The sequence below is a fragment of the Rhinopithecus bieti genome, unplaced genomic scaffold, assembly GCF_001698545.2.
Source record: "Rhinopithecus bieti isolate Rb0 unplaced genomic scaffold, ASM169854v2 scaffold_28066, whole genome shotgun sequence".
Classification (NCBI taxonomy): Eukaryota; Metazoa; Chordata; class Mammalia; order Primates; family Cercopithecidae; genus Rhinopithecus; species Rhinopithecus bieti.
This window is the reverse complement of record NW_016813021.1, coordinates 607967-634260: the sequence shown is the minus strand read 5'-3', so window position 1 is coordinate 634260 and position 26294 is coordinate 607967. Positions and strand designations below refer to the sequence as shown.

Below are 26294 nucleotides of genomic sequence, written 5' to 3'. Positions count from 1 at the left end.
GCTGGAATTACAGGCGTGAGCCACCGCGCCCGGCGGGAACTTTTATTTTTTATTTCTATTCATTTTATAAAGTAAGTCTAGGGCTGAAAACTACAACCTGTGGGCCAAATCTGGTCCACTGCCTATTTTTATAAATAAAGTCTTATTGGAGGACGTCATGCACATTTGTTTACATATTGTCTGTGGCTACTTTCATGCCACAGTGATAGAATTAAATAGTCATGACAGAGACTATGTGTCCCGCAAAGTCAAAAATATTTATCTGAAAAAAACAAGTGCTAACTTCTGAAGTAAATATGCACCACTGTGCAAAGTGATATTAGACAAACACGGGAATCTACAGAGACTGAAGTGTTGGTGACGAAATGTTATCAGCTGAGCAAGGAAGTGTAAGTGTGATAAAGTGATTTTAGGAATGCTAATGTCTAATGTTTGGCATTGAGGGTTGTAGAAAAAGATCAATGCATGAACCACCACACACTGTTTCCTTAAAGGGAGGCATATCTGTTTGGAAAGGAATGGAACTTGACTTTTTGCATTCACATATTGCTGTTATACACCTGGGGTTAAGGAACTGTATTTCCAACTACTTCATTGAACACACAGCAGGCAGTTTGGTAGACACATTCTGCTTATGTTATTGACGTCGATGAAATAATGATTTCAGCTGTGGCAATTAGGAAATTGTAGGTCACTGATCTTCTAAACTCCAGGATACAAGACATAGATCCTTAGAAACAAAGGGTGGGCAAGTTGCTAAGCCCTCCAGAGTTTCTGTCTCAGTCTAGCATAATTCAGAAGTGGTCATTCATGGAATAACTGATCAAATAATCATATATAGCTCTTATGGGATACTTTCAAGGATGCTGTCTACCGGATGAACATTGTTAGCCAAATTCTGTTTTTTTTTTTTTTTTGAGATGAAGTTTTTCTCTTGTTGCCCAGGCTGGAGTGCAATGGCAAATGGCACAGTCTTGGATCACTGCAACCTCTGCCTCCTGCGTTCAAGTGATTCTCCTGTCCCAGCCTCCCAAGTAGCTGGGATTATAGGCATGCGCCACGAAGCCCAGCTAATTCTGTATTTTTAGTAGAGAGGGGGTTTCACCATGTTGGTCAGGCTAGTCTCGAACTCCTGACCTCAAGTGATCCACCCTGCTTGGCCTCCCAAAGTGCTGGGATTATAGGCGTGAACCACCGTGCCCAGCCACCAAATTCTGTTTTAAGTGAACACTTATGGGGCACATTCTGTGTGTCAAGTTCAAGATACAAAGCTAAATAAGACTTATTTATTTATTTATTATTTGCCTTCAACCAGGTTACCGTCTACTAGGGAGACAGGGCTGTAAGCAAATAAATTGCAATATAAGTTATGTTGGGGGTTAAGTGGGGCAAAGACAAAGACGGAAAGATAGATTGAAGCCAGGTTATGGAACATTTTAAACAACTCTGTTTTTGAGAAAAACATTCTGATAGCAATATTGATGATTCTCATATTTGTGACTCATGGGGGCTTGAGGGATAGGAACAAACAAGGTATGAGAAATCATTAAAATATATTAAATTGTCCATGAAATAGGTGTTGAAGGCTGGAAGTAGGCAATGTGAGTAGAGAGAATGCATCTAAGAATCCTTTAAGGAGTACACGAGATAAAAGTTGTCTTTTGATTAAAAGTGGAGACAGACAAGACAGGGAAATATTGAAGATGAATCGAGTTTCTTGATGGAGACCTGAGCAGATGGGGCCTTTCATCTTGACCCCTGTGTCATTACTGCTTCTATATCTTTGCATTGTAGTTGTTTATTTACCTCAACTCATAAAAGCCAATCGTTCTCCGTTTAGTGTCTGTATCTCTAGTACAGAACAATGTTTCAGTCATAGTAGACATCTGTTGAAGAGTTTAAACAAGTAGAAGACAATGAGTTCAATTTTAGACAAACATATGGAGCTTACGATGTCTGTGGGACATTCAGGTGGAGGTGTCTGGTAGGCAGTTGGTGGTCTGGAGTTTAGGGAAAAAAGGTCAAGGCAGGAGATTATATTTGAATTGTATTTTATTTGGGAATTCACTTACAGGGATTTTTGAAGCCTTAGAAGTACAATTAGGGGGAATATCAAAGTGGAAAGAAGTGAGGATGAAATCAGCCAAACATCAATAGAGTTCAATAGAAGAAAATGACTGATTTAAAGTGTCAAAAAAAAAAAAAAATCCAGCATCAGTTATAAGGAGAGTCAGGGGAATGTAGTGGATGATAAGTGAAGGCTGAAGAAATTTTCAAGAAGGAAGATGGTGGCTGCACCCTGGAGGAAACCTCAATAAGAAAAGCTTTAGAGCTTTGGTAATTAGGAAAATATGTGAGACCTTTGAAAAACCTCATCTTATTCCCACCATGACGCCTCTTATTTACGTGACTGATTTTGAGCAAGGGATAAAGAATATGAATTGCTTTACTGGATTGATTTTCTGCTTTTAAAGCAAATTTACTAGTGAGTTTCTGTGGGTTGGCCAAATTTGTCATTAATTTGCAAAGCCATATAGACATTTTTAGAGAAAAAAAAAAAGTCCGGTGGCTCATGTCTATAATCCCAGCACTTTGGGAGGCTGAGGCAGGTGGATCATGAGGTCAGGAGTTTGAGACCAGTCTGGCCAATATGGTGAAACCCTGTCTCTACTAAAAATACAAAAAAATTAGCCGGGCATGGTGGTGCGTGCCTGTAGTCCCAGCTGCTCAGGAGGCTGAGGCATGAGAATGGCTTGAACCCGGGAGGCGGAGGTTGCAGTGAACTGAGATTGCGCCACTGCACTCCAGCCTGGGCGACAGAGCGAGACTCCATCTCAAAAAAAAAAAAAAAAAAAAAAAAGAAAAAAGAAAAGAAAAGAAAACAAAGTCAGTGTGGTAGGTAGAATAATGTGCCTGCAAAGATGTTGACATATGAATTTTCAGAACTTGTGAATATGTTATATGGCAAGGGGGAATTAAGATGTCAGATTGAATTAAGTTTGTTAATCAGTTGACCTTAAAATAGAGAGGTTAGCCTGGATTATCTGGGTGGGCCCAGTGGAACTGCAAAAAGCTTTAAATATGGAAGAGGGAGACAGGGCAGCCAGTGTCAGCGGCCAGGTGAGAAAAACTTGACTGGGTACTGCTGGCTTTGAAGATGGAAAGAGGCCACGAGTCAAGGAATATGGGAAGCCTCTAGAAGCTAGAAAAGGCAAGACAATGATTGAGTGATTCTCCCCCACAGAAAGAAATTCAGCCCTTCCAACACCATCCTTTTAGCCCAGTGATATTGATTTCAAACTTCTCACCCTTAGAACTGTAAGATAATACATGTCTGTTGTTTTAAACCACTAAGGTTTTGAAATTTATTACAGTAACAATAAAGAATGAATACAGCTAGTATTAAAAGACATACAGGATGGCTCATGTCTGTAATCCCGGCACTTTGGGAGGCCGAGGCGGGTGGATCATGAGGTTAGGAGATGGAGACCATCCTGGCTAACACGGTGAAACCCCGTCTCTACTAGAAATAAAAAAAAAAATTAGCCAGGCGAGGTGGCGGGTGCCTGTGGTCCCAGCTACTCAGGAGGCTGAGGCAGGAGAATGGCGTGAACCCAGGAAGCGGAGCTTGCAGTGAGCCGAGATCATGCCACTGCACTCCAGCCTGGGCTACAGAGTGAGACTCCATCTCAAAAAAAAAAAAAAAAAAAAAAAAAAAAAAAAAAAAAAAATACAGGAAATTAATTCTCGCTCCTTACACTGCTCATCCATTTAGTCTCTCCATGGAATATTTTATGGAAAATGTTCCCTCTCCAGGACCTGTGAACCTACATTGGCTCAAATAACTGTTTTGTTTTGTTTTGTTTTGTTTTTGATACAGAGTCTCACTCTGTCTCCCAGGCTGGAGTGCAGTGACACCATCTCAGCTCATTGCAACCTCTGCCTCCCGGGTTCAAGGATTCTCCTGCCACCACCACACCCGGCTAATTTTTGTATTTTTAGTAGCGACGGGGTTTCACCATATTGGCCAGGCTGGTCTCGAACTCCTAACCTTGTGCTCTGCCCACCTTGGCCTCCCAAAGTGCTGGGATTACAGGCATGAGCCAATGCGCCTGGCCTCAAATAACTGTTTATACCTGGATTATTCCAGCATCTTTTCAAGACAAGTTGTTAAATGAAGTAGAGTACAGAAAAATTAATGTGATGGCTGTAGGAGAAAAATGTGTACAGCAATAACAGAGTGATGGGATCCACACTTTCTTAGAGTTTTACAATAAATATGTACCTGGTTCTAGCGATGTTTGTTTTGGACAGTTACAGGAAGGAGCCACTGAAGGTAAAATAACTGTCATTTAAAAACCTCAACACATGGAAAATTGGAGACTTTGCATAGGGGCTAGCTTTAACTTTATAAAGACCTCTGTGTTCACACGTTGACACATATTTCTTGCTGTTGTTAGTAGCCAAACACATTTAAAAAGTTGAGAATATTTTCCTTACTGCTGTTTTCAGCATCTTTATGATGGATTATGAAATTACAACATATGAGGTTCTAAACCACATTTTAAAAAATCCCCGTAACATATCCTACAGTAAAAGTCTCTCAAGATTTTATTGCTCTGATTTATAAAACATTTAGGCAGCACATTTAAATGAAAAAATGACTAACATAAAAAGCTAAAGTTTTTGTATTTTATTTTATTTTTTGAGCCAGAGTCTTGCTATGTTGCCCAGGCTGGAGTGCAGTCGTGTGATCATGGCCTCCATGTCCTGGGCTCAAGTGATCCTCCTACCTCAGCCTCCTGAGCAGCTGGGACCATAGGTGCATGCGACCACGCTCAACTGATTTTTGTATTTATTTTTTAGAAATGGGGTTTTGCCATGTTGCCCAGGCTGGTTTCAAACTCCTGGGCTCAATGAATCTGTCTGGCCTGGCCTCCCAAAGTGCTGGGTTACAGACGTGAGCCACTGCACCCCGCCAATAATCTAAAAACAATTTTTTTTTTAGATTACTTGGAAAAATAGCCAAATACTTCTCTGCTGTTTAAAAGTCTTTTAAAAATAAATATAATTGGTTGCCCTATCAACTTAGCACCCTAAAATATGTTTTAAAGAGGTAAAACTCTCAGTGTGATTTCATGCTGCATTATCTTTATCAGCCAGAAATTTTTGGTTGCAAATAAAATAAATTTTCTCTGGTCAACTAAGCAAAAATGTATTCACCAGTAGATAATGCAGTAGCTCATATAATTAAAGTAAAAGTAAATAATCAAGCTTTGAAAAGGATAGGAATCTGGGAAACCCTCTGGGATACAGTCTGTAGAAACTAGTGACCATTTTCCTTAGGGCATGTCATTGGAATGACTGGAACTATTTTCCATCCTTGCATCACTGGAGTCAAGTTTCAGATTCTTGGGAGAGTCTGCTTGACCTGGTTTGAGTGATTTTCCCAGCCTTTAGCCAGGGGAGGATGGCTGGCCCCATGCAGTGGGGGGAGGCAGTGTTGTTCCTTGGAAGAAAACCAGGATGCTGTCATATAAGGAAGAGGAGATGCGATTATGGGTAGGGAAGAATACAAGATGTCCATTTCAGTGTCTCTGTGTAAAAACTAGCATTTTAATAAACAAATGTGAATATTTTATTAAAATAAGTATCTTTACGTAGAGGGTCACTTGACAAAACTGTAAGCGTTCAAATTCAGATGAGAAGAAAGGAAGGAAAGAAGGAAGGAAGAAAGGGACAGCCAAAAGTCAACCCTTTAATAAATAGATTATGAAATAGAATTTCCTAAATGCTTGATAACAGTGAGACTTCAGTGGCATGACATAAACATTTCTCTCCTGCCTATGAGCCTCTATGGGAATGGTTGCAGTGGTATTCTTTGAGCTTAAAGAAAATCTTCCTTCGCAAACAAAGCACAGCACAGCACAGCAGAACAAAAATGCCTCTACACTTTCAGTAACAAGCCTAACCCTGCAGTGGAGTGGAAGATAATGGGTAGCCACTCCTCAGTCTTCCCCCTCAGTCTCCCTTTGGGATGATGTTTATGTATTCACAGATCTTATATCAGGCCTAATTTCATGTGCAATCTCATCCTTTACACTTCACCATGCAAAAGATGAGTCTGTTGGTTTCCCCTGGGCTCTTGGTGTGTGCTGGAAATTAAACTTTACACTTGATGTTTGTCTTTTTGAAAAGATTAGGATTTGAACTGACATAAATTTTGAGTCAAGTTCATGCAAGCATTTATAATTATTAATGGAAGTTAAGCATATGTTTAAAAAAAGTACTTCCTTTGTGCTTGCAAACAGAAAAATCATGGGTCTGGTATATACACAAAGTTTTGTTCCATGAGATAAGAGCAATTATTTCTCCATGGCACTTATAGCGTTTCTGTCAATCGTGCTGCCCTTGCTTTGGTTCCAGTCCCAGTGCCTTCTAAAAGGGGGAAAAAAGCTAACTTTGAAATCCACAGGTGTGACCTTAGGTCTCTTTCTTTGTTAACTAGCATTTCTTCTTTCCAATATTTTTTACCCTAAAGGCAAAAACCTAAAGAAAATGTGAACGTTATGTTTAACCAAGATTTCCTTTTAATGACTGTGAGGGTATTTATGCTTCTATAGACAATAGATGTGATCTGTTCATAAAAGGTAATAATGATACTGCTTTTGCCTAGCAGTTGTAATGGGACTGTAGACAGTTTAATCACTTGTAAATTAATAAAAGAGTTGATGGATTTGGTTGTTGCATTTGCTTCAATGGTTTTGCACTTTGTTTTCTTGAACAATTGAATGGAAGCCAATGCCTCTCTTGGTTCTAGAACATCATCCAGATTATCTGAACATGGTCCACATTGCCCTCATTTTCTCCTGGAGATTTAGAAGCCTATCTATTGACTAAGAGATGTTGAGGGCTATACACTCAGATGACATTTAAAGAATAGTAGCATGGATATAAAATTTAAGACTTTTTAACCTAGGAATCCTGAATGTTGTTTGCTGTTTTGAGATGTCAACACACCTGGAGTGCTAATGGAATCATTGACTCTCTTGGAATTTCCTAGATTGAAGCCTCCATCCTATTTGTACTTTTCCACTTGATGGTTCCCAAGGCAGCTTTTTTTCAGCAGCTCATTCATGCAAAAACTTGGACAATGACATTTACTAGTCCACTGACTCGATTTGAGTCAGAAACTTGCATATATTTTGTAACATTTTAAAATTCTTACTTTTAATTTTCTTCCATAAGTAATAAGAATCTATGTATTAATAAATTTTCTTCTCGAGTTGATGACTAAACAAAATAGTAACAGTTTTTCTGTTCATTCAAATGTTAGGTTCAGGCACCTTCCTCTTCCATTTGAAAAAAGTTATTCTTATGACAAATTTATGTATTCTCATTAGCCAGAGAAATGTAGACTATTTCTTCCATTCATGTCACACTGAGAACAGGAAGCTAATGTTTTTATTCTGCATGGCTAGCATCCTCTACTTAGAGACAATAAAGGACAAATAGAAAGAAAATCTATTCTTAAGATTGTGTCTTTCAATGCTTACTGATTTCAGAAGATTTCATCTGATTTCAGTTTGTGGAGTAGTAAATTATTCATTCATCTAGCTCAATGAAGGGTGACTTCTTTTTTTTTTTTTTGAGATGGAGTCTCGCTCTCTCTCATCCAGGCTGGAGTGCAGTAGCCTGATCTCAGCTCCCTGCAGTCTCCACCACCCTGATTCAATTGATTCTCCTGTCTCAGCCTCTCGAGTAGCTGGGACTACAGGCTCTCGAGTAGCTGGGACTACAGGCATGTGCCACCACACCTGGCTAATTTTGTATTTTTAGTGGAGATGGGGTTTCACCATTTTGGTCAGTCTGGTCTCAAACTCCTGACCTCAGGTGATCCACCTGTCTTGGCCTCCCAAAGTGCTGGGATTACAGGCATGAGCCACTGCGCCTGGCCAAGGGTGACTTCTTAATATGAATCATCTTTCAAAGAAACAGTGCATTTCATCTGGGGTCAGAGATTGTCTTTCACCAGTATGTGAACTGGGCAAGTGCCTTAGTTGCACCTTGGTTCCTTTATCTATCAAATTGGAATAGCAATGTATGTTTTGAAGATTAAGTGAGCTTTTAAGCTGAATCATTACATGAAGTAGGGGAAAGGGAACAAATATTTATTGACCCCCTATTATAATGCATTATATTCATGATATCCATTATCCTATTTACAGTTGTCATCTCTCCTTTGCAAAAGGTATCGCCATCAGCTTTTCTAAAAATAAAGAAACTAAGGTTTTGGAAGAAACAATAGCCTGCTCAGGGTTATTAGCTAAGTGGTAGAACTGGGAATGAAACTAACATCCAAATCCCGTGTTCTGCCCCATGCCTATGTAGGAGAAAGTTTGTTTCTTTTCTCTACACCTCGGGTTTTTTTTTTTGTTTTTTGTTTTTTTTTTAAATGGCAGAAGCTGGCTTAAAAGTGATAAAAGCCTTAACTTTTCCATTAAGTTATTAACTTTTCTTTCTAACAAAACTGGAATTTAGAGAGTATATGTAATAATAAAAACCTTCTTAACTTTTTTGAAATACTGGAACATTTGTGTAGTGTTCCAGAAATGTGTTTTGAAGTTTGAATGACCTACACAAAAAGTAATATGGCTCTACTCATTTTTGTAAACTGTCAGAAAAGATAAAATATTCTGGGCTGATTCATGACCATGTGCTTTGTATCTCTCTGACAGATATAAATCAGCTATCCTTGAAAACTGGATCCAAGTTTATAAAACATAATTACCTTTTACTTGGTCCTGAATGCCTTTACAATCATTTTCTCCAATGTTTTTAAATGAATATCTTATTACCATAATATATCCATAATAGCACTCTCAAATTATCATATAATCAATCAAAAATATTGAATTACCAAAGTGAAAACCTAAGGACATACAACAGGTCTCAGTAGAGTAGATTATAGAAGCTCACATGTTTCAAGGAGAAAAATTTATCCTTGTAACATGATGAAAGCATTTTACAAAATTGGCTTCAATTATTAAACTAGACTAGAGTATTACATTCTAACATTTGGTCTTAGTTCTTTGTCATAAGGTCACTACTGTTTGACAAATGGAGATCCCTTGGGTAAGAAACAAATGCCCTTAGGTTTGTGTTATCTTGCAATCTGATCAGCTCATTAATGGGGTTTAAAAAATAATATATATTATGGCCAGGCACGGTGGCTCATGCGTGTAATCCTAGCACTTTGGGAGGCTGAGGCGGGTGGATCATGAGGTCCGGAGTTCAAGACCAGCCTGGCCAAGATGGAAACCCCGTCTCTACTAAAAATACAAGAAAATTAGCTGGGCGTGGTGGCACGTGCCTGTAATCCCAGCTACTTGGGAGGCTGAGGCAGAGAATTGCTTGAGCCCAAGAGGCAGAGGTTGTAGTGAGCTGAGATCCTGCCGTTGCACTCCAGCCTGGGCAATAGAGCGAGACTCAATCTCAAAAAACATATATATATATAATACATATTTTGAGGCTGATGCAGTCTTTTGTTTGTATTTTGGTTATACTACTTTGACTTTATGATTTAACAAATAGAAGCTTAAATGTTACAATGTTTACATCATTTTTGTTTTTCCTTTTCAGTGGCTTCACCCACAAGGTTAAGATATAATGTAATATCTCATGACAGTATACAGATTTCATGGAAGGCTCCAAGAGGGAAATTTGGTGGTTACAAACTTCTTGTGACTCCAGCTTCAGGTAAAAACAATGGACTGTGTTTTGTAGAGCATTAGCAACTTTTCATGCACAGGTAACTAAAAACATGTAGTGCCAAGCATTGTGTTGGGATTATTTGAAAGCTTTTTGTTTTGTTTAATCTTTAGCGTTTAAAATCTTACCATCTAATCAAGGTAATAATGTTGCCCAAAGAGTAAAGAGTGACTCTTGGCTCTAGTTCTTTTTAGACCAAATTATCAGACAGACAATCAACAAGTGTTATTTCCTCTGTTTAGACATAGAAATGAATACTTTGAATTCATTGGAACTTAAATATACAGTGCACCTGAGTGTCCAATAGTTTTGACTAGTTGAATAAACTATGATTAATTAACTCAACAGAATAATATTCAGCATTATACATTAAAATTATAAAGGCTAAGTGGATATTGTGAAAATAAGTGATAAGGCAGGAAAAGCATAAGATGAACACATTTTTTGATCATGAATAGTTATTTAAGGATGCTTTAGATTAAGCATCTTTATTTTAAAGTTGATGCTTAAATGATGCCGAAAGATAGTTCATTATTTAAAGACACTTTAAGTGTCTTTAAAATAATGAAGTATCTTTCAGCCATCATTTTAGTTGAATTTTTCTTTCTCATATTAACGTTTTTATTATATGAATATAATAAGCGTAAAATTAATACAGGGACCATGTAGGGAAAACTGCCCTCTGCTACAATGTTGGTATGAAGATGAAGATGAAGATGAAGATGGGATCAGCAACTGGATTGCTTGAATTCAAAACTTGATTCTGTCACTTATAAGTGGTGTGATTCAGGCAAGTCGATCACTCAGTGCCTCACGTTTCTTCTATACAATGAGCAAACAATATTTGTACCCACCCCATGGAGTTTTCTATGAATTTGCACCTCAAGATCAGCAGCATTGGCATTACCTGAGAGCTTGTTAGAAATGCAGAATACTGGGCTCTACCCTCAACCTCTTCAACCAGCATCTGAATTTTAAGAAGATCCCCAGGTGATTCCTATGCACATTAAATTTGGGAGGTACTGGTTGTGAAGACTAAAATAAATATAAAGCCCTTAGAACAGTGGTGCCATATAGTAAGTGCTCAGTAAATGTTACCTATGATTGTCATAAAGATGCTCTCAGGTCCCATTACTTCTCCAAGGATCCATTTTCGCACAGTACGTAATAAATACTTAATAATACATATTTGTATAATATATATTTATGTAAATATAGTAATTATTTTTTCTTTTTCTTGGTGATAAAGAGGGTTATATGGAGCTAGACTCCTTTCAGTGGTAGACCTTTTCCCAAAAGATACGGGGAAGGAGACAGATGCTGTATTGTTCATTAATGTGGACGTCTTACTCAACACTTGATGGAAACATTCCAAAAAGACAAGCAGATGAAACACCTGGTTTCTTGCTTGCTCACCAAAAGGCCACATCTTTCATTTATTTTTTAATTTTTAAAATTTTTTGAGACAGAGTTTCGCTCTTTCTTGCCCAGGCTGGAATGCAGAGGCGCGATCTCGGCTCACTGCAGCCTCTGCCTCATAGGTTCAAGTGATTCTCCTGTCTCGGCCTCCTGAGTAGCTGGGATTACAGGCACCCACCACTATGCCTGGCTAATTTTTGTATGTTTAGTAGAGATGGGATTTCGCCATGTTGGCCAGACTGGTGTTGAACTCCTGACCTCAGGTGATCCACCTGCCTCAGCCTCCCAAACTGCAGGGATTACAGGTGTGAGCCACCGCACCTGGCCTGACATATCTTTTATTATCTGTAGGCTCATTGCATTTATTTCTGGTTGAACAATGCCAGATGTCCACTTTTCCCATGGTGGCGTACAGAAGTGACTTGCTTATGGAAAACAATATTCTCAAACCTGGTTCAGAGTTTTCATTTTGGAGTATGATTCAATTTTGAAATTTCTTTGATTTTTAAAAATATAGCTTATTTTAAAATAAACTATCATGGGAAATTTAAATTTAAAAGATTCTTGAACATTTATGAGTCTAAAGGTCAAAATACAAGTTACTATTTCTTGGTACCTCTGAGAATCCCCCATGTCTGATCTTGAAAGGTAATTTTTTTCCTTCAGGTGATTGGTAGCTTAACTTTTTCTGATTAATTGCTAATAATACCAAACTATTAAGGACCCCCAAGCAACTGTTACTGAGGAATCATAGAACTGTAAGAGTGACTTGGGTAGCCTCTGAAACAAACCTTCATCTGAATCCTTCAATCCCCTCTTGAAGAGTGCACCCAAAAAGTAGATGTCTAGTTCTTGCTTAGACATCTCCCATGACAAAATAAAAATTGGGAATGTAAGCAAATTATTTCTTCGTGAATGCTAAGTTTATTTTCCACAGCGTCCTTACTGCAGCAATCCAAGATAATCACGCTTGACAATCTGGTATCTATTTGATTAAACATAGTAAACAAAAAGTAATAAATACATTTAGCCACAAAATGTTTATAGCTGTTTCAACACTCTGAGACATAGTCCAACTATTGTTTATGCCTTTCTGAAAGCGCGTTCCATGGTATTCTGTAGGATGCTAATAGCTGTTTTGCAGCTAAATAGTTTAATGGTCAAATAAATTTGGAAATTCTGGTTTAAACAGAGGTTTAAAGCTTTTTTTTTGTTTTTTTTTTTTTCAGGAATCTCAAAGCCTTTAATAAAACAATACACTCCATAACTCTCAAAGAGGGACTGTAATATACAGGGTTTGTTTTTCGAGAAACTTTTTTTAGTGAAACACACATTGTGAAAGATATATTAGGTGCACTTTGCAGTAGATGAGTTTTAAATGACAGAAGTTCCTGAAACCAGATTTAACATGTTGAACATAAACGCATATAAGGAAATGGGTTTTGGCAAGAGAAAGACTCCATTTTGCCCTCCAGTAGTAGGCAGCACAGATAATAGCAGCATCAAATTTCAGAATTAAAAATATTAATTTTATTAGCATATGATTAAATTATAATCTCTATTATGTTTGACTAATTCAGCAAATTTCAGACTTCTCTTGCTGGTACTGCTAGATAGACAGAAGTTTTAAATTGATTTTCCTTTTCTCAGACACAGTAATTGCAGACAAAAATTAGAGAAGAAAAGTAAAATTTGGAATTCTGCATAAAAGTTGAGTATTTAATCATCAGCACTTTCAAGAAAGCCTTAGATGTCAGTCTAATTTGATGGAGAGGTAATGGGATTTTGAAATCTTTTCATGAACCAAGCCAACTTTTAAGTAGCCAGTCAAAGAGTGGTTCCTTCAGCATCCTGAGCCATTTGTGGTCAGATTTAAGATAATTAAATGGCTCATGTTTCAAGGATGCTCTGATTCACTTTAGAGAGGCCGCAGAAAAAAATTCCAGTGTAAATAATTACCTTCGGCCTGCCCATATCTCCCCTTCACATTTTTTTTTTTTTTTTTTTTTTGAGGTGGAGTCTCAGTCTGTCACCCAGGCTGGAGTGCAGTGGCGCGATATCGGCTCACTACAACCTCCGCCTCCTGGGTTCACGCGATTCTCCTGCCTCAGCCTCCTGAATAGCTGGGACTACAGACCAACACCATCATGGCTGGTTAATTTTTTGTGTTTGTAGTAGAGGCAGGGTTTCACCACGTTGGCCACGCTGGTACAAAACCCCTGACCTCAGGTGATCCACCCACCTGGGCCTTCTAAAGTGCTGGGATTACAGGCGTAAGCCTCTGCACCTAGCCTCTCCCTTCACTTTTAAGTGAAATTCTTTCCTCGAAGAGTATATCTGATGCTGAGGGCTTACTGTCTTGTAATCTTGTACTATGCCTTTTCCTACTATATAAAAGCAGTAGTGTGTCATGATGAAATATTTTTGTGAATTTGATTTTCTCTAATTTCGACAATTGTTAGTTATCTAATGTAAAAGAGTACAACTAAAATGAAGATGGAAACTATATTATAATTAGGTACAATACACATATATACCATGGTATCTATTTTTAAATGTCTTCACCTCGATGTATGTAAAAAAATCATGATATACACTCTAAATATATACAATTTAAAATATATACAATAAAACACATTTCAAAAAATGCCTTCACTATTTAACACCTTTATTGCTAACTAATAAAGTTTCTTAATGTTCACAGTGAACCTTATTTCTTAGAACTGATTTATTTTTCTCTTTTATTATAGGTGGAAAAACTAACCAGCTGAATCTCCAGAACACTGCAACTAAAGCAATTATTCAAGGCCTTATGCCAGACCAGAATTATACAGTTCAAATTATTGCATACAATAAAGATAAAGAAAGCAAGCCAGCTCAAGGCCAATTCAGAAGTATGTATTTACATTTCTGAAAGTACCTCTGCAGAACTCTGTCCCAGCCTTGGATTTGAGTCTGTGATATATATTCTACAACTTAAAATTCTAGATTTTCAGATTTTTAGAAATCCTAGAAGACCTTCAGTCTTACCTTCAACAAATTCCTCTGATCTCTGTTACTTTCCTACCCTTCCTTTTCCCCCATTTTGCTGTATTCCTACTTACCCTTTGTGCTTTAGTTTCCAATGAACTTCTTAACGTTGGCTCCTGAGCCTTACCCAGACATCTCTCCTATGTGATTTCTTAGCAGCTAGAGCTTCCCTTCTGGTACTATAACACCATATTGTAATTGCTTGTTTACTTGTCTGTGACCCCCACAAGCCTGCAAGTTTTGCAAAGACTGTAACTCAATGATTTTTATTTCTCATTGTATCACAGTTGCATATTATAGGCCTGGCATATAATGAGTGCTCCATAAATATGAATGTCTGAATGGATAATGCCTGCATCTCCTCTATAGGATCCCCAGAAAGTGCCAGTCCAGCCTCTACTAAAACAACCTACACAACAGGGAATTTAATTCTTTCCAATTGTTAATCAGTTGACATAGGGACCGTTCTATGCCAGTCTCCATGATAAGCTGGTTTGTCAATAAATACGATGTGATAAGTGTTGGAGAGAGTACATATAGGACTCTGTGAAGAGAGGTACTCTCTCTGCCCCAGTAATGGGCTATGGAGAGGATAGACATGGGAAAACTTCACGTTTGAGCCAGTTCTCAAATAGTAAATTGGGCATTTGGAGAAATGACAGGGTATGCAGAGCACATTCTAAGCGGGAGCGAAAGCTCTGCAATGGTCCAATCAATGTCCACACAGTTCGTTAGGAAACATTTCTTTAGATTGAGTGTAAAAATGGTCTACACAGGCTGGGCACAGTGGCTCATGCCTGTAATCCCAACACTTTGGGAGGCCGAGGCGGGTGGATCACCTGAGGTCAGGGGTCCGAGACCAGCCTGACCAACATGGAGAAACCCTGTCTCTACTAAAAATACAAAATTAGCCAGGCACGGTGGTGCACACCTGTAATCCCAGCTACTCAGGAGGCTGAGGCAGCATAATCGCTTGAACCCGGAAGTTGGAGGTTGATCTCGGTGAGCTGAGATCGCGCCATTGCACTCCAGCCTGGGCAACAAGAGTGAAACTCCGTCTCAAAAACAAAAAGTAAAATAAAAAATAAAGATCTACACAAGCCCTGATTCTTCTGTCTCTCAGGAGACATTCATTCTTTTTTTTTTTTCCATTGAACAAATGTATATCACATGCCTACTAAGTGCCAGACTGTTTTCAGGCACTTGGGCGCAGGACAAATCCCTGCCCCATATGGACTTTATATTCTAATGACCGGAGACTACAGCAACACCCTTTTCCTGAAAGTGGTGTTTCAAATGTGAAGGATGAAATTTTTTTGTATTGTGAATACAAGCAGAAGAGGCCTAGCCTAGTTAACTTTCTGTTACGTCATTGCTAAAATAAACTCTTCTTAAAAGCCCAATTTATTATTAAGGACAATTTAAAGCAGAATAAAAAATCATCAGAATATTTTAATGAACTCCTAAGTAGCCGTCATATGGCTTCAGCAATTAGCTGCTCATAGCCAGTCTTATTTCTTCTATCCCTCAAACCCTTTTCCTTATTATTTTTTGAGCAAATCGTAGACATCATTTCAAATAGATTTTTTTTTCCTAAATTTTAAACAATAGCTTTTAAAATCCTACCATAAGATGAATCCATAAATCTGTGTGGTGGTGGGTGTGGAACTTTGTGTGCAGCAATGTTCTATCTAGATTTTTTACACCTCTTCCCTCCCTTTTTTCTCTTCCTCTTCTTGGTAATGTTTTGTAAGACATGTAGGCTGGTGCAAAAGTAGTTGCAGTTTTGCAATTACTTTAAATTGGAAAACTGCAATTACTTTTGCGCCAACCCAATATGTTGTAAATCTTTTAAAAAATTAAAAGAACACACAACTTTGTTACCTCTTGAAACTTCTGAACAAAGACATCTGGCAAATTCACCTGTCAGCAGGGCATACACATGTTGTAAATGTTACATTCTTTTGATATTCACATTGTCCAGGAGCTTTAGAAAAGCTTTTATGTTATTTTGGTATAAATTAGCCTTCTGTCTCATTTTACTGGCACTGCACTTTAGTTTCTGGCCTCCAACATTCCTGCGTGAGTAGTTGAAATAACTTCACTTAAAGTTTGTGAGAAGCAGTAAAAGGGATAAGGAGAAAATACTCATCTTTCTCTAGTCTGAGGTTTTGCAATTGATTATTTCAAATATTCCACCGATTGAACAGTGGAAGAAACACAGAGTCATATAAATCTTCCCAGGCTACTTCTTCAAAACACTTAAAACGAAGTTCATTTTGTTTCCGATCTTGCTTAACTCTGCTAAGGATAGCTGCTAGAGTAGACGAAACAGTAAACTGTTTAGCTATGATAAATAATATGCAAGGTGTATTTTTTTTTTTTTTTTTTTTTTTTTTTGAGATGGAGTCTCGCTCTGTTGCCCAGGCTGGAGTGCAGTGGCATAATCTCCCCTCACTGCAACCTCTGCCTCCCGGGTTCACGCCATTCTCCTGCCTCAGCCTCCCGAGTAGCTGGGACTACAGGTGCCCGCCACCACGCCCGGCTAATTTTTTTGTATTTTTAGGAGAGACAGGGTTTCACCGTGTTAGCCAAGATGGTCTTGATCTCCTGACCTTGTGATCCACCCACCTTGGCCTCCCAAAGTGCTGGGATTACAGGCGTGAGCCACCGCGGCCAGCTAGCTGTGTTATTTTTATTGGCAAGATAGAGGGATTTGTTCTGCCCAAATAGCAGTTTGTAAGAATAAAATGAAAATTGCTTGGATAACTTTCTTTTTCCTTTTGCATTTCAGTTATATGCCTGCTCTCTGTGAGATGGAGCTAAAACCTAGTCTCTTCCTAGAAAACTTTTCGTGGTGATCAAGATAAAGCTTGTGGCTCTAGGTTTGCTTTTAGTGCAGGGATTTGAATTCTTTATGAGTTCATATTTTGATACACAGTAAAACATAAGAAATGATCTTTGAATTTCTAAGACAGAAAGGCATATCTGATCTAATAGGTATTATGACTCCAAATTTGCCACAAGCAGTTCAACCACTTCCAGCTTCAGTTTCTTCACCTGCAAATGAGGGTGATGATATGCCTATTACTGTGCAGATGAGCTTACTTCACCACATAGTAGAGCATGGTAGCTATTGTTGTCGTAAGAAATACCATTTTGCTTGTAACTATCTGTTTTCCAATTGATTTTGCCCCTACATGAGGAAGACAGCACGTTGGTCGACACATATGTTTACATCTTATATGTGACATAGTGGATCAGCTTCCATAATGGCTGTTATTTTTTCTTGTTTATTTATAGACTGCTTTTTATTGCTCTGTGTTTTAATTTAATACCTTTAAATATGGAGGGCATCTCTCCAATGATTAGGAGAGACATGAGATGGAAGTAAAAGTTTTATTACTTACAGGTCCTGGGAGTTACATGGTATGCCTGGAGGCCACACCCATGGAGGTCAAGGAGCACAAGAAGTGGGGCCACCTATAAGCCAGGGTCTTTATTGGGGTCCAGGGCATTATCCTCAGGTTTCTTTGAGGAGGGTTTTAATTGGGGCATTTAAATCAAGCAGGCATGAGTTCCAAGAGGTCATACTGTGACTGGAAGGCAGTCAATGTGGCGTATCTGCACAGTTCATGCAGAGAATGAGGGCCAGTGGCACCAGTCAGCTGGGCTGTATGCGGCTCTCCCGTAGGGAGTAGAAGGTAGAAATAGAACTAGGAGAGAATAATGAATAATGAATAATGAATAGTAAGAATAACTCCCGAATAGAGACTGGCAGAAACTCCGCTGGAAAGGTGACATTTGAACTACACTTTGAAAGATGGGCGGGGAGCAGTTGTTTAAGTCAGATAATCTGGATTAACCACATTTAGGAACTAGTGCTTTAGGGTATGTTGTAGGACCAGAAACTGTGTCAAGGGTGACTGAGCCTGTTTCTAGTACGAGTAAGTCCAACTTACATTTAAAATGGATGCCAAGGCAACATGAAATTTGTAAGAATTCACCACATTCTATGTTGGAAAATTTTTTTCTCTTTTAAATGTGTTTTGTCAATCTTTGCCTGCAAATTCCTGCCTTTCTTTGGAAGTCTGACTCAAAAGGGAAGTTTCTCCAAGTCTCTACCTCTAAATTTATGACTAGTCTTTCCTAGAGCTATTTCTACCTCCAGCATCACTCAGCACGATCTTTCTCATATTAAAGTTGCAGACATATTTTGTTTTAGAAAATGCAAGTAATTTGGGGTGACAGCACATGTGTGGGTGGGATTGAAGATACAGATTTGGGAATTATCTATGAAAAGGTGAGAATTTAAATTGTGGGGTGGTAAAATTACAGAGGGTTGTACAGAGACACAAGACACTCTTAGTATATGATTGTGTTTCATGAATAGTAATAGAGAAAGAGCCCAAAGAATGAAAATGAAAAGGAGTGGTCAACAGGAGAAAACCAGGGTAAAGCCATTGTAAAAACTGAGAAAGAAAAGAATTTAAGTGTGTATGTGTGTGTGTGTGTGGGGGGGTGCTCCAAAGTGCCAATGCTTATAGAGAAGTCGGTGAAGGAGGTTTTAAAAAATTGTTATAAAAATTTATACATATCAGGATCAAGGCATTATATTTTATTTTAAAATGTTTTAAAATTGTGTTTTAAATCCTGGAATTTAATCTCTGGGTAGCAGAAAGTCAAGGAAGGTTTCTAAGAAAAGGAATAATAGAGTGACATGACCTTGGCAAATGACAAATCTCAAACCATTTCAGCAAAGCGATGGAAGACAGTGGAAAGAAAGAGGAGGAGGATATGATAAAGACAGGATGAATGGAACAATATCCTGGAGAAGGCAGCAAGGGTAGTTCAGAGGAAATCATTGCTTCCCCTCTGTACCCTCCAATACATTTGGTGATTTCCATGAAATGAATCTAGCAATTAAACGAAATACCTTGGCTCACTTCTGCATTTTCACGGGGTGTTTTATTTGTGCAGAAACCACTGCCATTTGGCAGGCTCTTGGACTGCTTCAAACAGCCTAAGGTGCTATTTGGTAGAAAAGCAGCTGTGCAGTTTTAAGGAGAGAATGCAGTGGAAAGTTAAGCTAATGGTGTAGGTTGATACGAATTTATTAAAAGGCCATGGGGCATTATTTGGTCCCTGAACATTTTCTAATTAAAACCGTGAAAAACTACCATTTATTAATGGGGAAACTTTTTTTTAAGTTTGAAAAGGAATTATTATAAGGCTCTTCACTTTATTTTTATTTATTTATTTTTTTGCTGATGGAGCAATTCCAAATGAGGCTATTTATGGTTAAGATCTTTCTAGAATGGGGACCAAGCTCACAGGCTAAGTCCAGAGACTTGAAGATATGGCTTTAACGCCGTGCCAACACTTAACTGGTTTTATGAAATAGGTTTTAGCTTTCTGGTTCTTCATTCCCTCATGTATAAGTGAGGGATAATTATGCTGATTTTACAGCAGTTATGAAGGATTAAATATATGTGATCCATCTGCCCATAGTGCAGACTCAGCCGAAGTAGCTCCTTAAGTGTTTCTGTGTCTTCTCATGACAAAGTAGAAAAAAAAAAAAAAGAGCAGTTCTAATATTTGGGGATGAGTTTGTACCATGGAACTCATTTCTATAAATACTTTTAGGGCTCTCAAGGGTTTTAGTAAAACTCATTGAATATTTTCTTTTAGACTTTAATATAACATGGTGCTGTATCTCTACTTTTCTTCCAGTTAAAGATTTAGAAAAAAGAAAGGATCCAAAGCCCAGAGTCAAAGTTGTGGACAGAGGAAATGGGAGTAGACCATCTTCACCAGAAGGTCAGAGACGATTTTGATTAACTCATGTTGGGAGTTGGGTTGTTTTAATTACACAGGCAATTCTCATGTATGTGGTTCCTGGTCCCATCTGAGAAGTGCAGGTCTAATATGAAGATCGCCTGTGGCCTCTTTGTACTCTTCCTTCCTTTCCCACACAAGATGACCCTCAACCCTTTGGCATGGCAGGTGACCTTTAGGGCAGCTTTCTCAGAATGGTGCATATATGTATAGCCTATCATAGTTCTTGTTCTGTGCATACCTTTTCCCTTGGAAACCTTTCCATGACAATTCATATAGGAGGCAGGATCACCCAGTGTAAATTGCGTGGGCTCTCCCACTTGCCTGCCTAAATTCAAAGCCTGCCTTTACCACTTTGAGTGATCTTATACTAGTTATCCAAATGTCTATGTCTCTATTTCCTTATCTGCAAAATGTGGAGAATGGGATTCAGATCATAGAGTTCTTTGGGATAAAATGCATTGATATGTGTAAAATACTTAGAACATTGCCTGCCATTGAATAATGTTAGGTATTATTGTTAGTCTACCTCATTCTTTTTAGTAGCCAGATGGTATTCTATGGGATAGACTATTATAATTTATTGATTAGTCCCTCCCAACCCCCTTTTTTTTGAGACAGGATCTCACTCTGTCACCCAGGCTGGAATGCAGTGTCACGATCTTGGCTCACTGCAACCTCCGCCTCCCGGGTTCAAATGATTCTCCTGCTTCAGCCTCCTGAGTGGCTGGTATTACAGGCGCATGCCACCATGCCCAACTGATTTTTGTATTCTTAGTAGAGACGGGGCTTTGCCATGTTGTCCAGGCTGGTCTCGGTCAGGTGATTCACCTGTCTCTACCTCCCAAAGTGTTGGGATTACAGGTGTGAACCATGGCACCCTGCTGGTTATTCCCCTTTTGATGGGCATTTAATGTTGTCCAATTTTCACTATCACAAACATGCTGTAACAACATATTTCTAACTGTGGAACTGCGATGTTAAAGGATAAGCAAATTTTAGCCTGTCAAATTGATAGATGGCAGGCTCTATCAATATCGACTTAAATTTTTTTCAGTGATTTGTACTTCTGCCAACAATATGTAACAGGGATTATTTCATATGTTCTTTTCAACATTTGAAATCCCTAATATTGAAAAAATTCCCCAATTTTATATCATTTGTTTAATTTACATCTTTTTGATTACTAGTGAGGCTGAATATTTTTTCATATCTTCAGTGGTTATCTGTAATTTTCCTGTTCATTTTGTTTTGTGTTGTCTTTATTTCTTTAATGAATATATAAAAATTTTCTAAATATTTTGAGTATGAAACCCTTTTCTACATATTGTTGTAGTTTTGCAAATATTTTCTGCTGGTGTATAATTTGCCTTGCAACTTTATTCATCTTTTGATAATTTTAATACAATTATAAAATCCTTGACAAATGTTTTACTCTGAATTTTGATGCATTTCTTGATTTTCCAATATTTTAACATGAAACATTTGCCTGTTTTTCTTCTAATGATGTGCAGGTTTATATTTATATTTATTACAACTTATTAAGTATGTTAGATATAAAATGTATAAAAATTATGTCATAAGCATGTTTGTCCAGATTAAGAAAATAAACCTATTACCATACAGTTAAAACTCATTACTTATCCCCATAAATTCCCTTTCCTCTCTTGTAGGAGGCTGCCACTAAGCTGAAGTCAGTTTTTAACATTCGAATATGTCTTTATCATTCTACTTCATATATATTTGCAAGCTTAAAACATATTTAATTATACAAAGTTCAAATTTATATGCAGTTTATTATAATGGATGTATACCTTTGCAACTTTTAAATCTAATGTTAAACTTTTTTGAGTTATCTATGTTGATTTATGTAGAGCCAATTTATTCATTTTCTTTGCCGTGTAGAATAGAATGCCACTGGATAAATATATTCCAATGTATTTAACCCTTCCATTCTTGATGTTACCAGTATTTTGCTATAATTAATTTGTTGTAAGTATCTTTGCTTATGTCTCCTGTACATGTGGTAGAATTTTTCTAGAGTATATACCTTGGAATCAAGTTATTTAGTTGCTGCATATGTATATTTTTATAGCTCCTCTTGATATCTTTTTATGCTTTTATATCCAGTACTTACTTCATTGTATTTTCTTTTTTCTAACATCCTGAGTTGAGTGTTTACACCCTAATTTTTAATTTTTCTTTTCTATTATATGCATTTTAAAATATCCAAGTACTGCTTGAGCTGTCTCACATAGGTTTTGATATGTAGTGTTGTTATGCTATAGTTCATACTATTTTCTAAATTTCACTAGATTTTCTCCCTTGATCCATGAGTTACTTAGAAATATGCTATTAATTTCTAAACATCTGGAGATTTTAAAAGAAGACATTTATTTATTATTGATGTCTAATTATTGCATTGTGGGTAGAGAATGGGGTATGTAGGAATATTCTTTGAAATTTGTCGAGGCATTTTATTACTTAAATGTGGTCAGTTTTTAAAATTATTCCATGTGTCCTTGAGGAAAATGTGCATTTTAATTTCACTCGATGGTATTTGCCCATTTCTATTTGTAACTCTGGCAATTTTGTTTTGAATACTTAAAGGCTAGATACAAACAAAATAAGAGTTATTATATTTTCTAGTCAATTTTCTTTTCACATTTTGTAATGATTCTTTTTATTCTTAGTAATTCAATATTTGCCTCAAGGACTATTTTATCTAATATTAATATAGCTATACCACCTTTATTTTATTTAGTACTCACATAATGCATTGATTCTCTATTCTGTAACTTTCACTCTCTTTGTGTCTCAAGTTGAAGGTGAGTAATTTGTAAAGAAGATTAATTTGCATTAAAAATTCTCTTACAATCATTGTATTTTACTTGATAGCTTTAGTTTACTTAAATGTGTTGATGTTACTGATAACTTTGGACTTACTATTTATTTTATGCTATTATCCTACATTTTTCTTATCTTTTTTCCCCCCATTATACCTTACTTAAAATTGACCAAGTTTCTTTTTTCTTTAAATCCATTTTATCCCTTACTGACCTGGAACAGCTAACATAGTCTAATACTAATCAATATCTTTACTATTTCCCTATAATACAGAATATGGAATTTAATAATGCTTTAAATTCAACTATTACTCTCCCATCTTACACATCATTCTTGAAAAATACATTAACTTATTTTTTGCCTCACAAATATATTATTGAATACGTTTATTATAGATATTCTTTAACAATCAGTGTTTGTCCAGATTTGCCCACGAAGTTGTTTTGTTCACCATTTCATCTTGCATCTCAGAACTTCTCTATGTATCTACTTTCCTTCATAGAATATCTGCGGTGGTAAATTTATCTTTATTCGTGCAAAAATATCTTCACTCTGCAGTCACTATTGAGAGATTAGCTGGGTATGAGATTGAGAGTTGTCTCCAATCATTTCAAAGACATTTTACTATCTTCTGGCTCCTGTTGCTTTGTTGACATGTGTGTTTTCAGTCTAAGAGTTGTTCCTTTGTAGGTGACCTCTCTTTTCTCTCTGGATGCGTTTCAGGCTTGCTGTCTTTTGTCTTTGGGGTTCTGCTGCTTCACTATCGACAGCCCAGATGTAGATTTCTTTGTGCTTCCAGATTTCAGATTTATGTCTTTCACCAGGATTGGAAAATTCTTGACCTTTAACTCTTTAAATATTATTTTTCTCAATAATTTATATTCATGTTCTTTCTCTCAATTAGATTTATGACAGTTTCTTTGGACAATCTATGTCTTTTAATACTAATATTTTCTACCTCTCTGATTTTATGAATGATATTTTGGGTTCCTTATATCTGTCTTTTAGGACACTAGATCTCTTCCCCTTTCGAATCTACTCTTTAGCCTGTTCTTTTCAATGGGGAAATCTTTTATTCCTAGAAATTACATGTGCTTCTTTTTCAAGGTTGCTAGGAATTTTTTATGGTGCTTGGTTTCTTTTTAATTGTTAATCATTCTGATATTTTAATCATGATTATTTTATATTCTGAATTCAATAATTCTATTATTAAAGCATTTTAGGGTTAAATTTATTTTTTTGTTGTGTTTTTTTTGTTTGTTTGTTTTTTGTTTGTTTGTTTTGTTTTGTTTTTTAGATGGAGTTTCTCTCTGTTGCCCAGGCTGGAGTGCAGTAGTACAATCTTGGCTCACTGCAACCTCTGCCTCCTGGGTTCTAACGATTCTCCTGCCTCAGCCTCCCAAGTAGCTGGGATTACAAGTGCCCGCCACCATGCCTGGCTAATTTTTGTATTTTTAGTAGACATGGGGTTTCACCATGTTGGCCAGACTGGTCTCAAACTTGTGACCTCAGGTGATCTATCTGCCTCCATCTCCCAAAGTACTGGGATTACAGGCATGAGCCACCACACCCGGTTAGGGTTAAATTCTTGTTACTTGTTTATACTGACTTTCATTCATGGGGCTGGTTTCTTTGTATGATGTGTCACTTTGGCTTGTGGACTCGTGTGGAAATTCTTCACAGCATGTCTTAAGGGTGAGCTCCTTCAGAAGGGGGCATTTTGGTTGCTACCAACCTGGAAACACTTTATGTTAATTTCTTGTCTTAAGATACTCAGGGGTTGTCCATGGTTACAAATTCACAGGAGAGACAGTTTTCCTCCACATAGAGCTTAGGCCAATGTAAACCCTTTCCTTGTCATCTCCCTTGCTAGAAAGCAGTTATTTTTCTAGTCCAACAATTTGTAAGGCTATGGCCCTGTGAGGGTGCCTCCTTTACATAAGAACTATCAAGTCCAACTTCCCACCTTGAATGCATTAAGGTTTTGTCTCCCATTCCAGTATGACTATTACAGCTTAATGTCTTGATTGATAAATTTCTGGTTAAGGTGAAATCTACCAGATATATATTTTCCCTTGCAGTAAGTAAGTAGCTTATGATGAGATATTTTGAGACATGTAAATATTCTGTTTCTCATTAAAATTTCACCTACTTGCTTTAGCGTCTATTGATTCTTGCCTGAGTCAGTAACTATTATGATGTTTCTCAAATGGTAATTTTTCTAACTCCATTTTTCATTCTACATTTATTATTTGGCATTCTACTGTAAAGAAGGTTTTTCCCTTCTCCCACACTTGTTTTTCTTTTCATATGAGTATGGACTGGTGGATTCTTAGTTTATTTGAGTGGATTATAATCATTACTATCATTATTTATTATGATGCTCAAATTGTTCCAGATTTGCTAGGTGGGAACTATTTCATGCTGTCTCTTATGTCTTTTAAATATGTTCCCATCATTCTTTAAGTTATTTCTTACTTTCTGGCACAAACTTTACATTCTGAACTCTTGTATTTTTTCTACCTGGCCCCAAAATGAACCATTTCTTCCAATAATCATGGCTTCTTTTTGTGGAGGATAGTATTTTGCAACCAAAATGTGGGTATTAACTGTGCCTCTTGCTTCTGGAGTGTCATAACATTATCTCTCTGTCTCTCATTCTCTTGTTCTCTAGCAATCAGTCATCTATCTATCATTTACTTATCATCTATCAATCATCTATCTGTTATCTATCATCCGTCTATCTATCTATCATCTTTCTATTATCTGTCATCTATCTATCTATCTATCTATCTATCTACCTACCTTACTGCATCTCATATCTATCTTTTGCCCATGCCACAGGGTTTATTTTAGCCCTCCTTCTTCTAATATTTATAACTCCCCTTTCAAGAGAGTGAGAAACATGACTCCCAATATTCTAAATAATATCTACTCAAATGGTCAATCATAGAAATAGTTTTAGAACTGCTAATCTGTGCATACTGCAAAAAGACAAACAAATCTATTAACTTCAGTTCAATGTTTGCTTTTATTCTAAAGTATATCATATCTGTATTCAAAAGGATCTTGGATTAGTTCTTTTCTTTCCTATTCACTGTGGTTTTGTTATTTGTTTTAATAGGGAACAGTTAAGTTAATCCGTGAGTATGTAAAACATTGGCACATTTCCAGAAGTTGAAAAGTCTACAAAAGGATGACACTGAAAAAAAAGTATCATGTCTGCTATTCCTTCCATCCAGCTTTACTTGCCCCTCCTATATAATCAAAGGTGTTAGTTTCCGTCTTATCTTTTGGGTGTTTCTTTGTGGAAGAACAAGCAGGTTTGTTAATATTTTTAAGGGAGAAACTTCCTTATAAAAGGAAGGAAGGATTTTTTTTTTTTTTTA

General features: G+C 37.2%; 1 protein-coding gene across 1 annotated transcript in view; it reads left to right on the top strand.

Annotated features, from left to right (window-relative positions):
- The window catches only part of COL14A1 (collagen type XIV alpha 1 chain), a 260476-nt gene that overhangs the window by 27064 nt on the left and 207118 nt on the right, over positions 1-26294 (top strand). Inside the window, 3 exon segments of the mRNA XM_017847514.1 lie at positions 9643-9759; positions 13941-14084; positions 19954-20040. Coding sequence (XP_017703003.1) covers positions 9643-9759; positions 13941-14084; positions 19954-20040 — 348 coding nt within the window.